Source organism: Aplidium turbinatum, chromosome 5, assembly GCF_918807975.1.
Source record: "Aplidium turbinatum chromosome 5, kaAplTurb1.1, whole genome shotgun sequence".
NCBI classification, from domain to species: domain Eukaryota; kingdom Metazoa; phylum Chordata; class Ascidiacea; order Aplousobranchia; family Polyclinidae; genus Aplidium; species Aplidium turbinatum.
In genome coordinates, this window is record NC_137476.1 from 30,053,363 (window position 1) to 30,081,097 (window position 27,735).

General features: G+C 36.4%; 2 protein-coding genes across 2 annotated transcripts; both read left to right on the top strand.

The window, feature by feature from the left end:
* Window positions 1-6,852: 6,852 nt before the first annotated feature.
* Window positions 6,853-20,768, top strand: LOC145770847 (uncharacterized). The gene is made up of 12 exons (XM_082582583.1): window positions 6,853-7,008; window positions 9,940-10,001; window positions 10,218-10,319; window positions 10,840-10,962; window positions 11,399-11,539; window positions 11,975-12,093; window positions 12,497-12,572; window positions 13,301-13,469; window positions 16,484-16,598; window positions 17,129-17,637; window positions 17,943-17,991; window positions 18,385-20,768. Exons 1-12 carry the CDS (start codon window positions 6,882-6,884, stop codon window positions 18,566-18,568), a joined length of 1,776 nt encoding a protein of 591 aa, XP_082438709.1. The 5' UTR covers window positions 6,853-6,881; the 3' UTR covers window positions 18,569-20,768.
* Window positions 18,616-27,320, top strand: LOC145770849 (RNA polymerase II subunit B1 CTD phosphatase Rpap2-like). The gene is made up of 12 exons (XM_082582584.1): window positions 18,616-20,891; window positions 21,065-21,179; window positions 21,819-21,917; window positions 22,418-22,566; window positions 22,794-22,891; window positions 23,364-23,659; window positions 24,091-24,199; window positions 24,488-24,618; window positions 25,011-25,108; window positions 26,075-26,149; window positions 26,524-26,592; window positions 26,949-27,320. The coding sequence occupies exons 1-12, from the start codon at window positions 20,857-20,859 to the stop codon at window positions 27,094-27,096; spliced, it is 1,422 nt and encodes a 473-aa protein (XP_082438710.1). The 5' UTR covers window positions 18,616-20,856; the 3' UTR covers window positions 27,097-27,320.
* The last annotated feature ends 415 nt before the right edge of the window (window positions 27,321-27,735 follow it).

Genomic DNA, 27,735 nt, shown 5'->3' on the forward strand with positions numbered 1-27,735 from the left:
AACTTCAAATTGTGTGATTCTTCTGACATAATCTTTGTCTCTCCTTACGACGTGACGCAACCATTTAGACTTGTCTTCCAGCTCTCCAACTTGCATTCGTTCTCTGATGATTTCATTTTCTATTCTGTCCTTCTTTGTCAACCCCAAAGACCATCGCAACATTTTCATTTCTGTCACTTGCATTTTTCCTTCCAGTGTTTTTGTCAGGGCTACCGCTTGCATCTCATACAACAGGGCTACTCAACTGGCGAACCGCGGTCCGAATCCGGACCTTCTAAGTGTTGATAGTGGACCTCGGGTCTTCAGAAGAATAATCTCATTGCCACATTTCTGGGCCTCTTTCTTTTCTCAACACATTTCTACTGGAAGAAAGCATTTTCTTCTGTGATTATCCTAGTAGGCCTATCTGGGGTCGGGGCCCCCCAACACTTTGTCAAAAATCCTGGAGGAGTACGTTTTACTTGAAAATGGTTCGTTACTATCATTGATACTTTAACTTTCGTGGTTGCGTATGAAATAATTTATTCACCAGACCGCTAAAAGCATTCAATTTGTCACACTGGACCTTTATTAACATTTCTTGAGTAACCCTGTCATACAACATTGCTAGTCTTACTGTTGTTTTATAAAGTTTCCTTTTAGTTTTTCTGGCACCTTTCTAACAAACGACTACTGTTATTTTCTTCCACGTTCCCCATCTTGCCTGACATCTCTTTGTCACTTCTCTGTCCAAGTGTCAATCGTTCCGTTCTCTTGAACTGTCGAACCAAGATGTTTGAATTCTGAAACTTGTTTCACCGTTTTTCCTTGCAGTTGTATTTCTGTCTCATTTTCTTCTTCATTATCTTCTGTTGACCTCCGGAGTTTGAGATATTTTGTCCTTTGCCTGCTTATTTTTATGCCTCTATCTTCCGTCGCTGTTCTTCAAGTCTCCATCAGCCCCTCTGCCGCTTCCTCCTTCGTCTTTGCACACAAAGACTACATTTATTAATTAATACTCAAATGATCAAACTTATAGCCTAGGCCTACTATCTATTTTAGCTACCAACAGATCAAGCTTCAGTCAAATTTTAAGCTTCACGTTGTCATGGCCTGTGTAGGCTATAAAGGTCTCCATGGTTTAAAATATGCATAAATAGTGCTTGGAAATCACTGTTGTAACAATCCAGTATTATGCCAAACACGTTTTCCTTCCTAACAGTTGGTGAACCATTTTAACCCATAGGCCTACGTCATTTTCTAAAGATTTTGTAATTTTCCATCCGAACTGCTTTAAATAGAAGAAAGGGAAAAGAAAATAAAACAGTTCAGATTCGCCCTTTGACGAAGAGAGACGAACAACAACACGAGAGACTGAGAGAGAATAAAAATTAGAACGTAGGCCTATAGCCTACATTATACAATATGGATGACTGTTACAATGTGATAATTCGTAACCTTTTATTGACTGTTTCGTTATTCTGTAATGTTTAAATTCATTTTTGTTATAGGTCTACAATATCATATGAAAACTTTCTGATAGCTAAATTTTATAATTCGAGTAATAATTGTGTAGAATAGTTTAATAGAGTCAGATAGTCAAATTACAGTAGAACTCGGTTAATCCGGATTCGATTTGACCGACGATTCCATCCGGATTAGGCGAAGATCCGGATTAACCGATGACGGTTCTATCAAGCCTGACGTTACCTAGATAGAAGGGTATCGGTAAAAATCACCGAAATTGAACGCATTAGTGTGGTCATCTGCAAATTCCGAGACGCGCGATCACTATATTACGATAGAATTCTTTTGAAATGCAGTATGCATGTAAAACGAATGTATTTGTAGACTCTGCGTCTAACGCAAGAACACACTGGCAAAAGTTATATCTTCAGACATGCGTGTCGGAATAATCTGTAGTAACTCAAAACTTTTGATAACAGTTACAGAAAACGAGTTTCTTTGGAAAACTTACAAAAAATCAAACAAAGTCTTCTATTGGAAAAACATCACCGACATACCTCCGAAAATTCCACCGACATCTTTTCAAGTTACAGTACGAGTTTGAGCATTTGCGCACGAATTTTGCGTTAGGAGGGATTACTGTTCATGAAAAGAAGAAATCCGCAATAATTTATTGCGTCACATTAATGGAACAATAGATAAGAAATTTCTCGCAATAAGCCACGTTACGTTTTAGCATAAAATGGCAAAACTGTCGGGAAAATCCGGATAAAGCGATAGAGAAAGCGCAACTTTTGTCTGGAATAGGCGAAGATCCGGATTAAATAATCCGGATAATCCGAAGCCGTTTCTCAAGAAAAAGATTACAAATCATTTGTACTTCCAGTTTCATCCGGATTAGGCGAAGATCCGGATTAACCGAGTTCTACCATCTATGGTTCTACTGTAGTTAGAATATCCACCAGGAAAACATAATTTCATTTAACAGACAATTAACTATCATTAATTTGCACAGCCACCACACCTAGAAGAGAATATCCCTGGAAGTAACACAAAAAAAAACAACTTAATCTGTGCTGTTTAAATGTAACAGTAAAATAACAAAACAAGCCAATGAAAAACCTAAAGATTATGTGCATAGAAATAAGAAAATGATATGTTTAGGGGTGATTTTTGCATGGATTCTTTAAAAAAACATTTTATTTAAATTTAAAAGTATTGTAATGTAAAGATGTTTTTTTTTTATTTGATGTGATAGCTATTTTGGAATAAAAGTGCATGTTGTTTAGTTCAGTTTATTTATTTTTTCTGCTGGCAAATCAACAAAAATATACACAACACAATGTACAAAAACAATTCGCACAGAAAGGATTGGCAGCGAAAGACCAAAAGGTCACCAAAGTCAGCTGTCACCCGAACATATACTAAGCAAAACAAGGTTGTGTGTATTGTTTTAATTTCTCTGAGTGTAAGGCTTTTTTCAGATATTGTTGTTATTTTATTTGTCAAAAATAGAAAGAAACAAAACTGCACAGAGCACAAGAATCAAACCCCCTACAATTTCAGTTTTTACCAGTCATAATGGAATCGTTTCACGCTTGGTTTGCAACATTTTGGGAAAAATCTAGAACATCACACAACTCAGGCGAAAGAGAAATTGAAAAAAGAGAACTAATCGGGAAAAAAATAATGGTTTGCGAAAATGAGAGAACTTGTATACCTGGGACTGGTATATAAGTCCCCCCACCTCCCTTGGTAACTCATGACAAAGACAAAGACAGGACTCAATGGACATGGCTCTTTCGCCTTAGTTGTGTGATGTTCTAGGCGTTACCAACAATTTGCTGTAGCCGTGTTGCCACCAAAATTTTGTTTTGGAATTTTAATTCACTCTTGAATTTTGCCTGACTGTTCTCGACTCCAAATGCCCGCACGCGTTGGTTGACATTTCTAGCTAGCTTCCGTCCATAAGTTAGCGTAACTATTACCATTATAAATAGAATAGTTCTGATAAATTTTAGTATTGCTAGGCTTTTCAAATACATCGGCTACTAAAATATACATTTTATATACCCGGTAACTTACTATAGGGTAGGTGTACATATCATCACACTTTACTTTAACATTTATGCTTGGGCTTAATATTTACCTAATGTTTAATGCAAATCTGAACTATTCTATCTCAATGTGTAGATTGTCAACTTGAAAACTAAATTTCACCTTAAGCAACTTAAGAAGATATTTTCCATGTAATAATGAGAAATAAATTGTTTACAATTGTGTCTTTATGGTGCATTTTCATAATCTCAATTGTGAGTGCTTTTGAAAAGCCTGACCATTGGGTTGATCCTGGAAACATGGTGACATTTGATTATGTTACAAAGACTAATCGTCAACCAGAGGTAATTGGGATACAAGTATAGGTTGCTGTTTCTAGTGGTTGTGAATATATTTTATTAATTACAATAGTGTTTCTAAAAACTCTCATGGTAAAAGCTGAGAGCAATTTGATAAATAATTATTTTGTCGGTTCCACGGCCGAGTGGTGAGAACGTCTGTGCGACATTTGAAAGAACTTGGGTTAGACACCGCTCTAGAGCATGCAGCTGTGTCTTGGTAAATATACTTAATAACATGGAAAAATATGAATAACAGCTGACTTGAAGACTGAATGTATCTGTGATCACAGTAAACTGCATGTCATCACAATAAGCAAAACTTCAATTCAGTTTAATTTTTTTTCTGCTGGCCAATGAATAAAAATAATTTGGCAGTGGCTATTTGACCGGCGCCGGTCTTTGAATCTGAAACACTATTTTACCGGTCATGACGTCACTATATAGGCACTTTTTTCTTTTTCTCTTTCAAAGCAAAAGACGAGAAGAGTGCCTATATAAGTTCTAAATTCAACAATTACGTTCAAGTGATTCGGTGGCGCTTAGGATACGTCTCGGGTTGGTGTTCCAGAGGGAATGAGTTCGATACTACACAGAAGCGTTTTTTTTTTTAAATTTTAAATTTAATTTTGACCCGAAGTGACTCAATCGTTGGGTTGCTGCATTTTTGTGGTCAATTTTTAATTTGAGTAGCCTACAGCCCAATTTTTTATGTCTTTTCAAATATGAATAATAAAATTCAAAGAAAATGAAGGGGTGTACCAGCAAACATCTATAGGATTGGCCCATGATACAAGAGAAGGATCCCCAGAGGATACACACTGATATAAATGAATCAACAAGTGAATAAAAAAATAACAGTTAACCTCTCAAGTACATGTAGCTCCACACAGAGTGAAATTTACATGCCTTTTGACTCTTTTTTATTTCTTTAAAAGTATTATTGACCCAAAAAGAATGTCTAAAAAGACATTACGAAAAGTAACTACGGACAAAGGCCAGTGTTTCGATCTTCCGATCTCTTCAGCGTAGTAAAGTGAAAGTAGAAAGTTGTCTTGAAGAGTTGGTCGAGATGATGATTTGAAACTTGTGTGATTGTTGTGCGACAATGAGACTGGATTTAAGTTTTAAATTTGGACCTCAGCGAAACGTAGCTTTATAGCCTACTAGAAGGTGTGATTTTTTTGAGAGAATTTGTGCTAAGGAATGGCAGGAATTTGTTAAAAATAAAAACTAGAAAAGAAGACAAGAATTTGCAACTGAGCTAGGACAAAACAATCATCTGAGATGGATCTAAAATACAAGAAATTAGATACTAGCGGCACATATAAGTATTAAAATTCAAAGAAAATGAAGGGGTGTACCAGCAAACATCTATAGGATTGGCCCATGATACAAGAGAAGGATCCCCAGAGGATACACACTGATATAAATGAATCAACAAGTGAATAAAAAAATAACAGTTAACCTCTCAAGTACATGTAGCTCCACACAGAGTGAAATTTACATGCCTATTGACTCATGTAAAGGCATGTAAATTTCACTCTGTGTGGAGCTACATGTACTTGAGAGGTTAACTGTTATTTTTTTATTCACTTGTTGATTCATTTATATCAGTGTGTATCCTCTGGGGATCCTTCTCTTGTATCATGGGCCAATCCTATAGATGTTTGCTGGTACACCCCTTCATTTTCTTTGAATTTTAATACTTATATGTGCCGCTAGTATCTAATTTCTTGTATTTTAGATCCATCTCAGATGATTGTTTTGTCCTAGCTCAGTTGCAAATTCTTGTCTTCTTTTCTAGTTTTTATTTTTAACAAATTCCTGCCATTCCTTAGCACAAATTCTCTCAAAAAAATCACACCTTCTAGTAGGCTATAAAGCTACGTTTCGCTGAGGTCCAAATTTAAAACTTAAATCCAGTCTCCTTGTCGCACAACAATCACACAAGTTTCAAATCATCATCTCGACCAACTCTTCAAGACAACTTTCTACTTTCACTTTACTACGCTGAAGAGATCGGAAGATCGAAACACTGGCCTTTGTCCGTAGTTACTTTTCGTAATGTCTTTTTAGACATTCTTTTTGGGTCAATAATACTTTTAATGAATAATAAAGTTAGAGTTTTTTATTTTTCTTGAATTTGAGAATTTCTCTGAATAATTTTCCGTTCATCATAAGAGGATGTGACCGTGTTTGCCAAACGACGCATTCGGCAATTCACACGAAGAAAAAAGTGCCTATATAATGACGTCATGACCGGTCAAATAGTGTTTCAGATTCAAAGACCGGCGGCGGTCAAATAGCCACTGCCAAATAATTTGCACAGCAAGGATGGCTGCAAAGGACCAAAGTCACCTGTCACTCGAACAAATAAGCAAAACATAATCAATAAAACATTGTTGTGTGATGCGTAGCACTTTACTTCACTACATATCAGTATTAATTAAGTTTTGCAAAACATCAGAAATTCCTTAAAATGGTAACCCATCCTGCAGACAACATGCACAATAATAAGGTTTATTAATGTTTCCAGGAATAGAAATTTGTTTAGTAGTTACCCCAATGCATTTTAAATGTAACCAATAATCACAAATAACAGATTGGATAGATCTTTGCGTAGGTCTACACTCTGCAATCTACATAGGTTGATACAAACATTGCAAAAATATTTGGACATCACAGTTATCAGAAAAATAAATTTCAAAATAGAATTACCATTTCAAAAAACATAGATGTGTTCAAACTATGTACGAGTGACTCATAATTGACAGTGCAAAGTCAACATCAATTTTTATGTTAGATAAAATAATAACAATGAAAAGTTGTAGATAAGTTTTACAACTCTAACTACTTGTTATCATACTGTGTTATTAACTCAGTTTTAAAGGAGTGTGCTTACTTGAACTAAGCCTATGCCAAATCATTACAACTAAAATCTTGCATTCCTTCATAAAAAAAAACTCATTATTTTAACAGGAGAAAGCAAAAAGTGTTGAACAAACTGAAAAGTTTGAACTGGAATCACCAAATAACATGCAAGGGGCTTCAAGTGAGCAAGAAAATTCTGACAAAACATTTGCTGAAGAAAATTGTCCCAAAGTTGAATGCCCAAATGTGCCATCCTTGCAGCCAGTAGAGCAATGTAGTGAAGTTCATGAAGGTTTGTAATCTAATAAGTTAAGTGATTGTGAGATGGTTTATCTTTAAACTAAAAAAGCCTCTCTGTAGCCTTAAACTTTGCAATTTTACATAATGGTTCTTGTAAGGACTTGAGTGTTACATATTGTAATTGTATGGTCATGATGAAAATAGCTTGTTGTGTTTGTGTTGTATATATATATTAGGGTGTTGCATTTTTTGAAAAAAATTTGAAATTATTTTGGTATATAAGTATTATTTTCAGGTTGGGAATTTTGTAAAACTGGCTCAAAAAAAATATTTTTGAAAATTTTTAAGTTTTAGCGGTCCCACGCTCACCCCCAATTTTTCATCCTTTGATGATTATGGTACAATCTTCAATCGCATGTAAAACTTACATTTTTGAAGTTAAGTATGACATGTCACATATCATTTCAATCAAGATTCAAAGAAGAATATGTTGATGTAAACAAAAATCGTGTTTTATTCAAAAACAAAAACTCAATAATTTCAGGATTGAAAGTTAAAACTACAACCTTTGTTTAACTGCCACCACCTAAGCTTCGGTATGAACTTAGGGTTGGGTCAACCATGGTTATTCGTCAAGCACTCATTTATTTCAAATTCTGGACTTTGTGAGCATCACAAGTCCATGAACCATGCTTGTGTGTCAATATCCTTTATGTATGCTAACTAGCCTTGAGGCTTGGGGCAGTGGTATGACAACAAATGAGTTGTTGACCCAGGTCTATGCATTTCATAAAAGACATAAAAGACTGCTTGGAAGTTTTGTTGTGCCATCTATCCAGAAGCAATCAACAGTCCATGAGAGATGACCAAGCCTGTCTTTTAGCTCTTGTGTGCTTCACATTTATGGATGTTCCTCAAGCAATATGCAAATATCTATTTCGACGGCAAGAAACCATTCACCATCCAAGATGGCTGACGAAAGCCAATGGATAGCTGAGAATTCTAAATTTTCATCCTTTTAAATTGACTATATCACAATCAGCAGTACTTGAATCTATATGTCAGTTTGTTGTGGATGTTTACGCCCAAATGTTCTTCTCAATTTACACCAGACCAAGTGCTGTAGAAGGACCTGCTTTAGTGTTGTTAAACCGTAATTTGATGAAATCGTCTCAACCTGAAATCGTGAAACACACAAGGGAGTGCTTTTTGAAACATACGAAGGCCTGGTTGTCTCCAAAAATCGTTGCATTGTCTTGCCATTCCACAAATCCTCCTGTGCCAACTGCCGAAGTGTCGAAAATATCAACTTCTTTGGTGGATATCACGCATTTACTTTGGAGCAATCGCCCACTGGTTGCATTTTTCGATATCACAAGCCAGTGTTCTCTTTGTCTATTCCTGGGCCAACCAAAAGATTGGCTATCAATCATTCAAAAACAATCAGATGGCAAATGAGAGACTGATAGGTAACATGGCAAGATGCTTAAAGCAGAGAAAAGTAAAAGACAGTGATGACACAATGTCTGACGAGGAAATGAAACAAACTGATGACAAAATTCGAGCATATGTCACCACAATGACAGTTGATCTCGAGAAGTTATGAGTAGGACGTGACGTGAGTAACAATCGGCCACCCCCACTAGTGGGGAACAAACCGACGATGGATTATGATGATGATGATGTGAATTGACATGACAATGCGAATTGAAATATTTTTTGGAATTTTGTGAAACATTTTTGCATATTTGTTGGAACTTTCAGAAAAACACATTGATTATTGTAATAATTAGACTACAATTTGATTAAATGAATATGTCATGGTATGAGTGATCAAAATCGGTCTCAATAAAATGATACAGAATTTTTTTTTATAAATCTCAATTTTTTTTTTTTTAGAGCTGAACATTTTTTTGTTTATAGCAACAGATTCTTCTTCAAATCCTGATTGAAATGATATGTGACATGTCATACTTACCTTCAAAAATGAATTTTTTACAAGTGATTGAAGATTTTGCCATAACCATCAAACGACAAAAATGGGGGGTGAGCGTGGGACCCCTAAACCTTAAAATTTTTCAAAAAATAATATTTTTGGGCCAATTTTGCACAATTCCCAACCTGAAAAACATACTTACAACATAAGTCACAAAATTTGCAACACCCTAATATATATATGTAAACTGTAAATGTGTTTTAGAAAAAATTTAAAGGCCTTACTGTATATGATACGGCAGGGTTCAACCTTAACTTTTTCTCGCACTGGCCAACCGGACCAGTGCCTCACCATTTGCACTGGTCCGCATGAGATCGCACTGGTCCAACCCGTTTACTGATAAAAACAAGATTGTCGTGGTAAGCACGAGGCCAACCCAGGGAAAACCACTGGTCCATCCCGTTTACTGATAAAAACAAGATTGTTGTGGGAAGCACGAGGCCAACCCAGGGAAAACCACCTTAAAACGACAATAATGAATGGTGGCAATAACATGGATAAATTGGATATATATATACAATGGCAATAACAGTAACAACAGTTTATCTAGGCAAGACATTCAATCTACGTTGAGTCTTACGATTTAACACCGTCATGTGATGTTGCAATTGCTTTTTTCTTACGATTTAACACGTGATGTTGCGATTGCCTTTTTCTTACGGTTTAACACGCACGGATCATGTGTTTTATTGTTTGAAGAGAAGCGCAAATGAGAACCACGCACCCTAAACGATCAAACGACATAATACGATGATATTTTCGCACTGGAAAGTCGGACCAGTGTGAAATGATTCGTACTGGTCCACGGGGAACTCGCACTAGACATTGGCCAGAGGGCCAGTGCTAAGATCGAACCCTGTACGGTATATATTTCATAGTTTATTCTTGAATCGTAAAAGTTTGTAAATTTTCTATTGATTTTTATATGTGATAGTGATAATAATATAGTAGTAATGTATGTGATAATAATGCATTTTATTTTTTTAGGTTCAATTTTCATGAGACGGTTTGTCGCATTTTTTTTGGAGAAATTGTCAGCTGTTGGAAAGGTACTATGACTGAAACATAACATGGTTTAGACATTTATATATGTTGTTTTTTTTTCATACTCATACGATTTTGTCACTAACATTTTTGCACTCACTTTTTTATGTCTATCATTATCTATTAATTATTTTATGAGATATACTGGTACAATTATGAAGTTACAAGAACTCTATTATGGCAGTAGTACAATTCCAAACCTTATGCATTTATTATAACAGCCGACAGATAACTCAGATTACCAAATCATGGTTCGATTGAATCAACGCGATTGGAATTTCTTGGAAGAGTTCTGTGCTCAACCAGACACAGTTGCTATTCAGGTGCTTTTTTACAATATGTATATACGAGTTCTGTGCTAGTTACAACTGGATTTTCAAATGTCTTTATCCAACTATTTTCTAATTCAATCTTGTGTCTTGATGAAAATTTGATTTTAGATAGCCTTGAACTGCCTTAAATTATATTTATTCATTTAGGAGAATTGCTCGCAACCACATTTTGTACGGCTAGTTTTTTCACATTATATGTTTGCTGTGTAAAATATATACCACTACAAATTTAGGGTCTGCTACTATTCGGTGAGTCCGATTCGGTGAGTCTGATTCGGTAAGTTCCTAACCTCTAACCCCTAACCCTAACTCCTAACCCCTAACCCTAAAACGGCAATGATAATTAGGCTACGGTACCCGATAATTAAAAAAAAAAATTGAAAAAATCCCCCGTTAAGGGATCGGACTCACCGAATCGGACTCACCGAATCGGACTCACCGAATCGGACTCACCGAAACGGACTCACCGAAACGGGCCATTCCGACAAATTTAATGCATACATTTTTTCAGGAAGTATTGCAGAAGGTTGAGGACTCCTTTCGAGAATTTGACTTTTACAGGCAGAATCACAACAATAACTGGTTTTGGAAGTTTGAACATTACTTTCATGTGACAGTTGATGATGCAATAAAGGTAATGTTGTTCATTTCGGTTAAGAAATATATGACCTGTTATACTTTAAGATGTCTATACTGTATATATATTTCGTTTGCTGTTCCCACCAGTTAACTGTTGCATGTAAACTATTTGTACGCATGTTATTGTTATATGTGTTGGTAGCTGAACAGAATATTTTACCTCAGTTCCTGCTTTTTTCCCTTGATCAACACATACATATTTAAATTAACAAGGCTAATTGCATTTGTTACCTCAGCCGTATACGGTGGCCATGATACATACTGAAGATTGTAGCTCTTCATAATAAGACTACATGAAATGCAACAAATGTTTCTGTTTTTCTGACAGTTTCAAACTTTTCTATCTTGAACAATGAAGTATTGTTTTCATGAGGTTAACTAAGCACCGTGAATTTGTAGTTTTGTAGCATTGTATGTGTTTAATTTTTTAGTGCTGCATGGTGGCGCTGTTGGTTATGACGATTCTTACTCTGGAGTACTTCAGCCGTATATCTTGGTCAACACAACTAAAGAGGTTTTGCATCCTCATGCTCCTTGTCAGCTACACTTGGACATACATCCATCAGTATCAGGTGTGGAAAACTCTACTGCTATATGGAATGACCTGATCTACCATATATATGATTTTGAATTATGATTGTATTACTATATACAATAAAATGCAAGTAATCTTCATCTGCTTACAAGTTACCAACCGTCTGAACCGCTGATTTCCCTTCCATAATATTATTGACTACTTGCTAGTAATAGTACCATTTGTTGTAACGTCCGTTAATGGTATGAAATCGTGCCCCTTTTACTTCCGTGATTTGCTTAATGTTAATGTATTTCTTTTTGTCCCATCCTTTGGTCCGTTTACCTCATCATCGGAGTCAGCATTTCGTTTTCTATTTAAGCAATGTTGCTTTAATTAAGCAATTGTTGCTTCTTGCAATGTGCCCGTACTATTTCTTGTTGACTGGATATATTTTGATGTTGTTGAATTTTTTCAACTTTTGTTGCTTTAGATTGCCGTTGCAAAACGCAATGCCGCCGTGTCCAAGAGTATTCCAGATTACTGCGTGAACGGGGAAAAGCAGATGACCTATTTTGAGACAATCGCAGCCACTTTTAGGAACACTTTCAGGTTTTTGTAGCAAAAAGTTCAATATGATACTTATGACATTGCAACTTCACCGTTGATTACTCAAACAGCAAATTAGTTGTTTTTTTCTATTGATTCAACATATGCAAACGTTAAGTCAATGTAAAAAAAGGTTATGCGTCAATTCAAAGCTGATAATTCAAAGCGGTAAATTCAAAGCCATTAATTATTGACGATAACCCTAACACTAACCCTAAGCCTAACCTTAACCCTTCGTCTTTGAATCATCGACTTTGAATTGTCGCGATACCGTAAAAAACGATTTGCTGTCTGGGATAGTTGAATACTAATGACACGTCGTGAAGCAGGAAAACTGTATTACTTAGACACTGCTTTACCATAAAATAACGTGATTTTGCTTCAACAGAGATGTTGTTTGTTACAGCACAGCGGACGACCCTTGCACTCAGCATCACAAAGATTTTGTGGAAAGTCCTTTTCTTACGGTGACACCAACTAAGGTACTTGGAAACGAAACTAAATGTCTTGTGTTTACGCATCTCTTTTCTCACAATAGTTACGCAGTGGGAATCCAATGCGAATTCATGCAGCACAGTGGGAATCCAATGAGCTTTCACGATCATTTATACAAGATTCAATACAGTATATTATGTGGAATGCACTGTTAAATCTTGTTAAAACTGTAGACCACGTGAATTTTACACTAGCTATGAGGTCGAGTCTAATTGAAATGATGTCACTGGTCAACAGCACGTTTTAATCAGAGACCCGATTAGGCGATTTTTGAAGGTTTTTGACGTTGATTCAGAAATGTCCATATTTTTCCTCCAGCACACCAGGTTTTTGAGATATTTGAATTTTTGTTGTTTAAATTTGGCTTATAGCGACTCATTGGGGATGTTTGAAACGTATTTTTTATAACTAAATACGTAAAATACCTAAACTATTAAAGTACAGATATTTTCAAAACCTGATGTGCTAAAGAAAAAACGAGTGCAGATTCCGAATCAGCGCCAAAAAGTTACCTAGAAAAGTTTACTTAAGTACCTCTGATTAAAAAATTTAGTTAAAATTTGTTGACCAGTGTAATTTTTAATTAATACCGTGTGTTTACTTGCCTTGCTAAAGCTGTAAGTTTAAACTTCCTCAGGCCCTTAAAATGGATTTAAGCTCAAACATTCTTGATGTTATAATAATAATCTATTTCTTTTAACTACATTCGCTTTAGGTACTAGCAGTTACAATTTCGGAGTTTTTTTTGGAACCACTTTCTCATTTTGGAAAAGCATTCAGCAAAACATTTCGGAACATGTTTTCTGAACTCCCAGCAGTTTTGTGGATTCCAGCCTTTATTTTCATCATTGTTGTAGCGCTATGTGTCCTTCTTATGCTCACAGGTAGGCTTGGCTTTGTCATACGTCATAGCCAATTACGTCATAGTTAACTGAACACCGTTGTAATGGTATATAGTGGTCGGTTTTAAACAATAAATATTCATAATTGCCCAACTAGAAGGTGAATTTATAAAACGATTATTTTATTTTCTAATGACGCTAAAAATGGAATGGCACTGTTCACCAGGCATTTTGTTCAATAACACTCGTCTAATCCAAAGCAAGAAACTATCACAAGGTGTTTCAAGGAATAATCTGTATTTATTCTTAGAATAATGAACTATCACAAAATGTATGAGGTGATCATCATCATCATCATCATTTTGCTCCTTCCTCGTATGGAGGGTTGGATACAATGCGCCATTGTTCTCGACCATGAGCTGTTCGTACTGCACTTTCATAAGTTAATTTTGTCCATTTTGCGATGTTTGTTGTCCAAATCATTCTTGGTCTGCCTTTACTTCTTTTACCGTTTATCTTCCCTTCTATTAATGATCTTTGTAACGAGTTTTGCCTTATTGTGTGTCCGAAATACTTCAATTTTCTTCTTTTAACTATTTGTAAGAGAATTTTGTTTGAATTAAATTTGGATAATACATCATCGTTAGTGATCTTTTGTTTCCATGAAATTTTTAACATATTGCCTGTATGTCCAGAGCTCGAAGGCATCGATCCGTTTCTCCATTTTTTGTGACATTGTCCAAGTTTCAGAATTGTATTTATAGGGTCGACCAGATATAGCATTTTAAGATCCTGAGACTGATAAATTTAAACGTTGATTGGTTAAAATATTTTTCATTTTTCCAAATGTAGTTCTTGCAATTTCAATCATACCTCCCATCTTCAGTTATTAAATGTCAAAGATATGAAAAAGATTTTACTTTTTGTATAATTTCATTTTCAATTATAATTTGGAGTACTGGAGTGTCTGGTGATTTTGAGATTATCATTAATTTGGTCTTTTTAGCGTTAATTTTCATATTAAATTCTTTACCAATTGAGTTAACATTGTCCAATATTTCTTGAAGATCTTCTTGTGACTCAGCGAATGGAACAGTATCATCAGCATAGCGTAAATTTGTTATGTTCAATCCGCCAACATTTACCCCTTTTATATCATCAATGGGTCGAAAAATCATTTCTGTATATATACAAATTAAAAAGACATGGAGAAAGTACACATCCTTGGCGTACTCCACGCTTGATATCAATTCCTTTAGACAAATCTTTTTCCATGCGATAAATGCTTTTTGATTCCAGTACAAATTGATAATAAAACGTAAGTCTTTGCCATTCATACCAATATTGGACAAACAATGAATCAGTTTCTCATGGTTAACTTTATGAAATGCTTTCTCATAATCAATAAAACATGCATATACAATATACATCTTTATTTACTGCATTGTAACTCTCACAAATTATTCTGAAATTAAGTATACCCTCTCGTGTTCCTTTACCAGTTATAAATCCACTTTGAGTCATGCTAACCTCATTCTCAATAGTTTGTTTTTCGATTTCTAAACAAAGTTATTCTCAACAAAATTTTCAGTACATGATTGATCAAACTTAATGTTCTAAAGTCACTGCAGTTCTTTGCTTTGGATTTCTTTGGTTGTCTGACAAAAACAGTTTCATTCATTTCTTTAGGTATAAATCCAGTCATATAAATTTCATTACATAATTTGTGTATGCGTTTTAAACTTATGCCATTGAGTGTTTTTAGCATTTCTGGATAAATGTTATCTTTTCCTGCAGCTTTATTACATTTTAGATCTTGAATGGCTTTCTCAACTTCAGATATCAATATTTCTTCTTCATTGTTGGTAATTTCAGGCATATATACATGTTCTATCATCATCATATAATTCTGTTACATACTCTTCCCATCTACTCTTTATATCCTCTTCCTGAAATAACATTTTTCCTCCACTATCCGTGATGCTACTGTTTGCTTGTTCAACTTTCTTCAAACATGTTAGCTGTTTAACTTTATTGTGTAATTCAAGTGACTTATGAGATGTTTCTAGTTGTTCTATTTCACTGCATTGATTTTCCCACCACCTTTGTTTAGCATCTTTGCATAATTGGGATATTTCCTTATTTAAAGCTTTATATTTCTTGTGATTGTAGAATTTGTTTTTCTTTCTCTGTTGCATTAAGTCAAGTGTCAAGTATCTTATGAGGTGATAATTTTCTTTATTCCGACGTTTTGTCAATCAGACACGACTGACTTCTTCAGGGGGCAGCTCAGGTAATGACTACCTGTCCAGCATGGCAGAACACAAAACCAAGTTGCTGCAAAAGCAATTAAACATAATTATGTAAAATGAATCTCAATTTCGAAATAAAATTATCGTGCCTAAATTTTGAAACTAAAAAAGGAATTTTAATGTTATTAATCAACAAGAAACTTAAATTGAGACCAGAGAGGGATAGCGCCCAGTATTAATCATGAAGAATCGAATTCTACACGCACCACTGCTCAGTTTATGATCAGCATGAAACCAATTTAAATACCCCAAACCAGAACTTACAATATATAGTTTTTTTTTTTTTGTATAATCGTAGGAAATAAAATGTCACTATTTCGATTCACTGCATGTTACTTTTGATTGACAAACCAGCTTTCAGAAAATATTCGTTTTTTGTAATCACTTTCAACTTTAAGAATCGCAGCGTTCCTCCATGTTGTTTTGTGATCTGAAGTAATAGCATGCTTGCAAAAAGGACATTCAGTTCTTTTAAAACTGTGTGTTCTTCTAGAATCTACAGTGGAAGAAGGTTGGGTCGATAGGGTTTTTGGTAATGATAAAACAACGGTATAACCGGGCAATGGAAGAAGAGTCGTTGTAAAACGTCACATAATAATAGTATACAATGCAAACTTCCGTACATACAGAACCCCTTTAAGTTACAAAACATCTTGGTGCCAAATAGTCTGACGTCAAAGTGTACCTAGCCTACAACGTTTTGCGTCGTAAATTGTATGCAAACCACAATTTATATTCTCCCAGTGTGCCTTGGTTATTCCTGGAACTTGCATTTGCCATTTTGGTCTGGCTTGGAGATAGCACCTCCTACACATGCTCTCAATTCGAGACATCATGAAGAAATGGTTTGCAGTCTTAGGTAAGCAAATTTAGTGGTGGGTGACGTTTGACTATACGCAAAGTAACAGAACGTGCTTCATCGCTGTAATGTTCAACTTGTAATTGAAGTGTGTCAATTGTATTGTTATTGCATACTTCATTACTTATACATTGTCATAGTGAGTTGATCACTTTATTTGAGTAAGAAAAGTTGTCATTGGATACTGCACGTTTTTAAATTCGAATTAAAATCACGACAGCTTTTGAAATGACAATCACTCGCTGAAATAAAAAAAAACAAAAAAACTTTGGGACTGTCTTATACTGTATTACATAATTTTAGAATAATTGAGTAGGCCTACTTGCAGTATAAAGATTGGGCCAAGCACAGCTTTGTGCCAAAGCTTTGTTTGTATTATGACGGCATCTCATAGTTTATTAATGTTATGTTTTTGTAAAGGTCACATCTTTTATATTTTTTGCATAAACATGAACAATACTTTTTTGTTAAGTTTATTATAATTTCTTCCATTTATAGCATTTTAAGTAAATATAGTTTCTTTGGTTTAGGCAACAACTTGAACATCAACGCCAAATAATCAACACAATGCAAACCCATCAACGGTCAGCTATCGAGTATCCAAGTAATGACGAGTCTTGGGGGTCGTCAGTACGACGCTTGTTTGGTTACCGTGACGACAATCGGCCCAGCCCTCCCCTTCCTAATCAGGGTCAAACGTCTGGATGTCAAAGGGAGCCATATTCAAACAATCCGTCAACAACTGACGTTCCTTTACTTCCTCCAACTGAGGTCAGCGGAGAAGGAATAAGGCGAAGACACACTCTTCCCTATCCAACCCAACTTCCTTACCCACCTGAGCCCCAGTATCCACCCATATCTCCTCCAGCTCTCAACGTTTCTCAAGGACCCCGTTTTTCCCAAAGTTCTCCTCAGTACGAAGCAAGAGCAAGTGACGATGACTTATTTATGGACACCACAGAGTCTAGACCACCATCTTCTCCTGGAAGTCGTACCCGACCTGACTCTTCATCAATGATGCTGGATCCTGAAAGTTTAGGTTTGATTGTTTTATACGATGCTTAATCAGTGAAGTGTTTGATTCTCTAAAGTGGACATCAGCATATGACGTAGCAGTTTCAACTTCTGTGCAAGTAGACAATATTGAAAACTTGGCCTTTAGTCAGTTGTCTCATTTCTGTATGACCTGTTAGTGAATTCTATATTCATTCTTATCACATGTTTTGGAATTATTGTGTTTGTGATGTTTTTACAGTACACTTACGTTAATTAGCCATAGACATACCGACTGTGTAGCATTGTATTTCTATTAAATTGTTAAAAGGATTAACTTTCTTTGTTAAGGTGATCCCCCACCATATGAGGAAGCAAATCCTTCACCATCGCAAACAAGGTAAATCACCTTGTTTCATTTCTGAACCCTACTACCCAAGCGGAATCGTTACTATCTTAAACGTGTATGTAGATTTGTGTAATCTAGATAGAGGCAAAGACACTATCAACAACCAATAAATTTTTCTGCACATTAATCTTATCATAAACACATAAAATAGCTTTACACAAGATAAAATAGAATTTGTACAAATAAATCGTGTTGAATATCCAGAAAACAGTTTTAATCACATATGAAGCTTGCTGACTAAAGAGAGAAACGACTCAAACAGTCAAACACAGTCTGTGATTTATAATTTTTGATGTGCACTACCTGATTTACTAATTTTCTTCTACACGGTTTGTGTGTTCAAGCCACCGGCTCCCTTGGTTGATTTTTATTCTAATTTTGCAGAGAAATTGGATTCACAAGACATGTTCTCGAAGGTTCCACTCTGATGAGTAACTCCCAAGAGATCTCCAACACCAACTTGCCTCCAATAAATGAAGATCCTTCGCCATCAACATCGTCAGCAGCTGGTGCTCAAGTTTCCAGCGCCACTAAGCCAGTTGAGACAATTAAACATAAACATTCTTAACTTCTTAGACTTGTGATAGCATTTTTGCGACCATTTTATCCTATTTGTTGCTGCTGTGCCAGTATAGTACGTGTTTCTAATATAACTTGGCATCTGTATTTCGACTGTGGTCTATGTGAGAAAATGGCTTTGTTATAAATTATAATGAACTAAAAAACCTGTAGTTGTCTCTCACAATTTATTTTCTTGCAGTATGAATTTTGAAAACAAAAAATAACAGTTTTAGCAACTTGCTTGCTCATTACAATCGATTTTAGATTAAATTCGTGGATCTTAGCAGAAGTTACTATTTAACACATAGAGACCACATTGCAGCTGTTTCTCAAAGATCACAATCTACTCTGAAAATATGGCCGTTGATCAAATACCCTTTTTTTCTTGAATTTAGATAATTTTCGCGTGTAGATCATAATATGTTGCACTGGCTGGCAACGTTTCTTTTACCAAATGATGCAGAAGGTCTGCCTGTCTGAACGAAGACATCTAGGATGATGTTTTTATCGTGTTTTCATTTTATGTTTAACGTCTGAAGCACATGCATAAGTTTCGATTTAGCTCAGCAATGGTACATTTTGATCAACTTCCGACTAGCTGCTATAGTTCATGGTGTTCGTTGCATACATTCTCAAACGCGCAATGCTGTTGCAAAGTAGTAAACTCGTTTATCCAGTTTTCCGCCCTAGTTACTTTCTTTGTTTTGAAACAGGGTTCTCTGCTCTTGTGCTGTTCACTTTTGTGTTGCCTTCAATACGTTTTGTGCTTATGTTTTTTTTTTAGTAATTTCAGTGTTTATGCGTGTGTTGCCTTCAATACATTTTGTGCTTATGTTGTTTTTTTTAGTAATTTCAGCGTTTATGCTTGAAATTGAATTGAAGTGAGTATCCCCGTTAGCAATATTCATCATGTTTACATTGATTCAACGTCTGCAGACGTTGGATCAATGTAAAATGATGGATTTTGTTGTCTTTGTAGGTACATGTATTTTGTTGATACTATTCTCGTTATCCCACTCTTGATCACCTTCAGATTAGAATTGATTGACAAGAGACAGGGAAATTGTCTGCTCTACCCCAGGCGAAAAGAAATGTCAACACTGAGTCGCTGGTGACTGTGTTATGAATGTGGACCAATTTCAGTTACGCTTACCCATTTTTCTAGAGAAGTGGATTGTTTATTTATTTTTAGTTTTGTAATTCTCTGCTTGTGTTGCATATGAGCAATGACAATTATATTCCACTGGCACTGCTGTTTCATCTTGTTATGTGTCACAGATGATTTCCTTAAGAATTTTCTGTAATGATTTGTCAACATTAGCATGCTTGCGGTGTTGATCGTTATGCGAAAGTAAAAGTCAGCTACTTTTTATGGGTTTCTGTAAACTTGTATTGTAGTAGTAGTAGTCCAGTTTTAATCCGGTGATGTCCCCGTTACCGAGGGTGGCCGGATTCACCTCCAAGTGCTGCAATCGCCTTCACACCCTGCCTCACATCGATTTGTCTAACGCGTCCTCTCTTGTCAAGCCCATCTTGCTACTTTCCTTCTCAACTTGCCTTTTTCACGTTGTCTTGGGTCTTCCTTGTTTTCTACGACCCCCCACTTGCAACTCCAGCGCTCTTCTCAAAACATCATCTTCATCCCTTCTCAAAACATGCCCATACCACCTCACTCCATTCGCTTTCGTCAACTTATCAACATTCTCATTCAAACCAAGCAAATTCATAAGTGTATTATCACAAATATATTCCCCTAGATCTTGAGACAATTTATTTCTAACTTTTTTGATGGTTTTTATTTGATATGTAAATATGAGCCACTTTGAAAGTGTTTTTTTGCTTGTTTTACTCCTTTAAGTAACACTCCTTCAAGACATGTGCTTTCTTTTTCTCTGTATAGTTTTATCTGCCTATTGTGGCAGCTTTAGCTGGTTAGCACTTGCCGAGTGTTTTTTAAGCACATTTTTCAATTTTTTGCCTGATTGCTGTTGTTGTGTATATGAAGCCGTTTACTCGCGCGACAATACCCCAGAACGCAATTCCTTTCTTTCGTACATTGATTTAACGTCTGTAGACGTTGCATCAACTGCGGACGTTCAATTCACACGAAGAAGATGTTTTGTTCTAGCCCTTGCTCTTATCTTGGTGTAAGGCTTTACTAGTCGTAATGTTCTTGTTGTAGTGAAATTATTTTCGAAAAATTTCAGGTTGTTACCTAAATGTTGATGGCTGTTGTCCTTTACATGGAAATTGCAAGATCATGTTGGTGATGTGTTTGCTTTTTTAATGTGAAATATGTCAAGCAAAGCCGATGAAACTATTATATTTGGGTAAGCCGTGTTTTGCATGTGATTTGAGGTATTTTGATAATCTTCATACTCAGTATACCATTCTCGTAAACAAACTGCTTCCTTAAAATTGTAGTTTCACTGGTTTTTGAATTGAAGGATTCATGATAGCGTTCATGTCCTTGCTTGATAGTCATTTGGTTTGAATTTCACAGTAACAAAAAAGTGCCAGAGGACGTGAAACGGAAAGTACTGGCTGAGAAGCGGGCTCATGACACGGTGAAGGAACTGTTGGAAGAAAATATCACCGAACATTTTTTCACCGATGCGGTATTGTATTGATCTATGTTGCAGTTGGAGTTGTTGATTCTCGAATTTTTTAATTGAAGGTGCTTTTCGCCCAACACAATACTCTGCTAGGCTGTGCAGTGGGCAACGACAGTGTCGGGTTAGGGTTGTTTCTACAAAACAAGCACGTTTTTTCCCCGGTGGATTCGTTTGCGAGCTTTATTGCCTTTTTTGTCAACTTCCAATTTAAACTTCTCACCATCAAGTATAACCCTTCCTACGACAAAAACTACAAAATCAAAGTCATCATTTTGACGTGATGCAATTTTTTGTTAAAGTCAAATACCATTGAATTCGCTATAGTGACATTTCACTATGGTTGCATCTGATGCAAAGCCCATTTTTCAGACCACAGGTAGAACTCAGCCATAGTGGTATTTCTCTATAAGTCTATATAGTGACTAGAGTTGAATTAATTTTTTGAATGTATAATTACAATTACACAACAACAAAAGGTCTCCATTACAATTACATGAAAATGAATAATTAATTACATTTAATTACAATTGTAATTAATCCAACTCTGATAGTGAATCGAAGGTCCCTTCAAGTGTCACTATAGGCCGAGTTCTACTGTGTTTTAAAAATTAATCATTTTTAGTCATTGTATGCTCCTTTCAGATAAATCTCATCACGAAGGAGCACTACAACGACGTCGTCGAAGAGAGAGCGATCGTGCATCTTTGTGGATACCCCCTCTGTGCCAACAAGCTCAAAAACGTGAGAGGATCAACTTTGCATGGGGCTGTTTCAATCGTACTGGCTGTTGGTTTTCATTGAAATTAATGTCCCTCGTCGGGAAGTAACTGTCTCCGCCTCGGAGTATTTTGACCAAGCAGCTGAATGAACGATTGAACGTGAAATATATGTAGTGGGCTAGGTTTTATATAATTTACGTGTGGTATACAATACTGTACATGGCGTTTGGCGCTCGCCCTTCTGGTGACAAAAAGTTAGCTTTGAAACGCTGAACTGCTGCTAAATTTTCATTGGCTTGGATTTGGCTCAATCTGTTGTCAGGTCCGGGTCTACTGCTACAGAGACGACACCTGTAACCATTAGACCAAAAAACGGAAAAAAATGTTGATTTGTGGCTGATTTTGTCCCCCCTCCACAAAAAAATTTCAACTAAACTAAGTCTCTATCTCAAGTAAGAAATGAACGGAACTGTTCTTTGTGTTTATTTTAACTCGCTAACGTAACCACAACGTTTATTTCAGGTTCTTTCGCAGCAATACAAGATATCAAGTAACAAAGTATACGATATCACGAATCGGAAGAATTTTTGTAGCAACGCTTGCTATAAAGCGTCGGAACACGTCAGAAAGCAGATATCAACGACACCTCTTTGGTTGAGAGACAATGAAGAGTACGAGCGTTTTTTCGAACAAACATATCCTCTGTAAAAACTTTTTGAATCTTTGAATAACAGTTCACGTTCAAGTCAAGAGTGCTTCTCAGCTCGAGGGATTATGCACCCACACTTCAATGATTGGAACCAGTGTTACGATAAGTGGTATTGATTGTTTGCTCGCAATTGCCTTTGTTGTTTTTAATCTCACTGTAAAAGAAATTCTGTGACGTATCACATTGCAGAATACTTTCCGTGGAACTGGATTCATCCTGTTCAGGCCTGAAAGGTGACGAAATAGATCTCGTGCAGTTTGCCTGTAACGAAGACGACAAACGCGCAGGTGCGATTGAAATTGTGAATTACAATAATCTACAATTTTTGAACTGCCATCATCTTTTCCAAGCCTGTCAGCTAAGATTGTACAAAACCGTACATTGTGTAGAAGGTAGCCAAGGTGTCTCAAAATCATTGCTCTGTAAATTTGTCTCACGACACGAGTGCGTGCCTTCGATGCAACGACACCCGTTTCCACACCATCCGACGTCTTTATCATTCGGTGACGTAATTTACATTTTCTGTGCACTTGATGTTTGCTGCTGACGTTGCATCAAGTATTGAGCTCTTATTCGCGGTTCAGTTGCTTGGTTGTTTGTGCCTTTGGTTTAATTAGTTTGGTGACGTAGCTGCAGTAGAAGGACATTTGTTTGGTTACCGTTTATAGAATAATTAGCAGCCTTTTTTGGATGTTAGCAAATCAAGATTATAGAATAAGTTACTTTTTTATTGACGTTTTCAAACCATTTTACCTTCAGAATCCTCTGATGGATCTGGCAGCTCTGGAGAAGCCCCGGAAATTGATACTTGTGGGTCTTCTGTTCTTCCCCACGATAACCCCCACTTTTCCCTACCCAATTCTTCACGGACTCCCCACAGATCGGACCAAGAAAACAAAGCTACCCCTAAACCTGCTACAACTTACCAAAAGCCTCCACCCCAGTCGGGGACGCATCAAGTTTCTATCGACCCTGTTCTGAACATCTTGAAGGAATGGATTACTAACGATTCCCTGGTCTACCTCGGCTACCGACCTGCTCAACCTGTAGCGCAGGTATGAATGTACAATAATCTCCGCTTCTAAAGCCCACGTCGGGACCGGATGATTTGGGTTATTAAGCGAGGGCGATTCTCTGCCACTCCTTTACGTTCAGTAATTCTGGACCCGACAATATAGGGCTAATAAGCTGGTAGGTTGGGCCTATTAACCGTAGGCTGAATAAGCGAAGCCTACTGTAGTACATATCGTTTGTGGCAATTTCAGTAGGTTGTCTTTCACTGGCTTCATTGCAAGTTCACAATTTTATTATCAGCAAACATTTCTGTGAATTTAGAGCTTTTTATGTCAAGTGAAGAGGCGACACTTGAAACGTCGAAAACGGAAGGTTTTCGCATCAAGGATGATAAACACCATAATATAAAGCCGCGATACCAGAGATTGTTTGAAAAGTATGGAAACGCAACGATTTCTTTGTGTTTGTACAGGATGTGGAGGCAGATGAAGAATCAAAAATGAAAGTGATTAGAAAAGTGAATAAACAAAAGTTATTGAAAGAAAAAATGAATCAAATTGTTCTCGGAGACAAAGCCCCTGGTAAGATTTTCAACATTTAAGCTCACACTAATTAGCACGACTTCTGCCACATCGGTTTTACCTCATGGTTAATCTCACTTGTATTTTGTTTGAAATTTGTTTGAAATATTTTCAGATTCCTAATGAGGGGTTAAGTTAAGCAGAAAGCTTTCGACTGTTACAATTATATGTAAATATGTAAAATATATTTATATTATGCTCAATCCTGTTGTGTTATTGTGCCTTGCCTGTCTTTCTGTGGTACAAAATAAGCGAACTCTCTTCCGAAACGATATTATTCCGATGCAGTGCTGCCAGATAAAGCTAAAATAGTCGAAACAGAAGCGGTTCACATCTACACTCGACGAGTTGAACAATTCTACAAGGGACATCTTACTTCCAAGGAAGTCCAGTTTCAAGACGCGAAACAAAACCAAGTGGTGATTATCACATTTTATCCAATTCAAAATTTATTTAAAAGATACAGCTGTTATTTTATCTAAAACTTTGCGTTTTAAACAAAACAAACACGCGATACTGGTAGATTGCGGTGTATTGCTATACTACCACATTTGAACATAAACTTTATGTCTTCAAACACTATGCACATCGACTTTATCGATTTTCCGTACTACGTACTCTTTGGCACCAGCGCAAGTTTATATCTTGCATAGAAGCAAGCATTGCGCATCGCTCACCATACCAATTGGCCGAGTTATGCATCTCTTTGTTCTCATAGTCGACTACCTAAATGTGTATTGTGTAATTGGGTTTACAATTAAGTTGTCTTTATGGTTTATTTCTTGGCATAAGTAACTTGTCCTCTGTTTAGAAAGCCGACAAAGTGGAAACACCGGTTTATCCTCACGTCGATTCAAGAAATCAAACCGTGATCCGCAGAAAGATCTTGCACGAGAAACTTGCGAAGACGTGAGTTTAAGCTTGGTGGCGCTAAACTGGATAGCTGATTAATTTCTTTTTGTTGTAACATCAGTGCATTAAAATTCATGCAAGAAGCCGTTTTAAATCAGTCTACAGACGTTAAATTAATATAAAATGAGGGGTTGGCTGTCTGAGATGAAGAAGCATGGCTTCATCACTTTAATTTATCAGAGTAAATATTCTACTTTAGGTATACGAGTTTTGCTTGGTGAGGTTATGCCAGTATTTTCCTCCACAACAGGCTTTCGCATGTTTAATGTACATTTAATTGATGCACTTATGTAGGAGGCTACATGTAAGGCAAACCGGGGCGTGTTGTCACAGGTTTGGGGTTTTTCGATTTGTGCTTTTGCTATAATATACAATGCAAGTGATTTAGTTATATCATTCGTACGCTGTCCACTTACACTTCCTTTTGCAACTAGTTAAACTTTTTAACCGCAAAAGGATTTTAAGAAAATCAAATTTTTGTAAAAATAAAAAATTGTGACTGTTCTTTTGCACGTTTGCAGTAACTTAAAACCTGCTAACCAGTGCCGCATCAAGTCCATTTGGGGCCCCCGCCCAAATTCTAGCAAAAAGGGCCCTCTTAAAATTAGCCTATGTTAAATATTTACGGTTTGAAATCCTAAAATGTACTTTTTAGCACTTTGGCGTTACGTTTTCACTATAAAGTTAATAGAAAAATCCGTAAATTAAACAGAATTCAAAGAAAAGGCTTGTGTTGATGGGGGTGACGTCCCCAGTTTTTGAAATTGTTTGGAATGTTTCCAAACAATGGATGTTTGGAAACATTTTCGGAATGTTTGGAATGTATGGAAACAGTTTGGAATGTGCAAAAAAATTGCTGTGACAACACGCCCCGGTTTGCCTTATTTGTTGATGTATTCAAGTATTACACTTAAGTATTTGTTATTACACATAAGTGAGTATCATAGTTATTTGGGTTCTCAGGCTCCAAGATCTTATGCCACAACTTCCTGCATCTGTTTCTGCGCACGATTTGAAGCAATTAATAACATCCTTTCAGTAAGTGCCTGGTTTTTGTATTTCATTTTGAAGCACACAGTAGATTAGATTTAGTTAGTTTCTTATAACTCTGTGAACAAACACGGCTTTGCGAACGACACAACGGTAGCAACAATGGTTCAACGATAGTTACTCTTTCGGGCTATGCTCTGTGGAGAGAAAGAAGTTATAGCTGGCGACACTGCGACAACAAATAGACACTTCAAACTGCCGACCTCAGCCTAACCTATGTCGGTGGCTTAAAGTCTCTACATGTTTGCGAAATCGCTATAGATTAAGCTTCAAATTATGCTTTGTCAGAGTTAAAGATCTCCACAATCCATTATTTTGTTTACTGTTTAAGCCGTTTTCAATAGTTTGCAACAATCTTTTAGGTTGTCAAGCTCGAATATTGTACTAGCGACTACCCAGTACCCGCTGATGGCCGTCATGCTCGTGATTTTGTAAGTTTTGGGAAAAATATAAAACATCGTTTGACGTGAACAGATTTTATGATTGAATTGCACTCTCTTGAAAATAGTTTTCAAAAAGGTTAATGTTGCCTTAGGGAATCATTTAAAATGCTTAAAAAATTTTGACAGTTCGTTACATGGTTAACTGTGCTTAAAACAATGTGACAAAAATGCATTTTGTGTAGAAAATGAGAAGCATTTGCACCGTTTTGTTTCAGGTTTGAAGGTTGTCTTTTGGTTGTTTGCGAGTTACTTTGTTAAAATTTCCTCCCTCTTGGGATGCAACCAGTCAACGTGGCTTTAGATTTTGCCACACAAAGAGCTATGACGTCATTTTTTACTTGCAGGTTAAGCAAGCGCAATGCTGACGTAGGAAAGTGTCTGCTCCAATCAGAAGCTTTGGTTAATCACGTGACTTCGTTTTACCAACTCAGTTTAATAAGTTTGAAAAAAAGAATTCACAATCTTCTTAGTTCAATGATTATGGACAGATAACAGTAATTTGGTTACAAAGCATTGTACCCGTCGTGTCTACTCATATCTCCTACCAACCTTCGGCTACATTCGTGGCAGGATAGAGCTCAAACTTGTGTGGAAGTATGGAAGCTGTAAAGTTACTGTTCTATGAATTCAGTTGGCCTCGTTCTGTACATGTTTTCTTGATTTATTCGTTAAAAGCAAACAATGTTTTTAGCATCTCTTTACCAAGGGAACTTGCAGTCTATTGCTTGTGCTTTTTTGATATTTTTTATCGTGTATTTTACGTAAGTGACTCGACTTGCCAAAGTACATTCTTAACATTCTACTTTAGGCTACTGGTCGGTTGGTTTTTGAATCTTTATCCTCGGACTGACAAAGCCTTGATAGGTTATTCCTGGTAGTTTCGCATACTTGTGGAGGCTTTTGACGCAGGGCCGGTTACCGAAATTGGCAGAGTTAAGTTTCCGATTGTTAAAGTGTTGTTGCTGGGAAATTATTCCATCCATATAGTCAGCGGAATGGAGAGCAGTTCTTAGAATGCGTTGCTGAAATGCACACCCCGAGAGTCGAACCAGCGCCGCTTGATCTTGAAGCTTCTTTGTTTACAAAGTCACGCGCTAATCAACTGAGCTATTCACTAAAGTACTAAAAGGA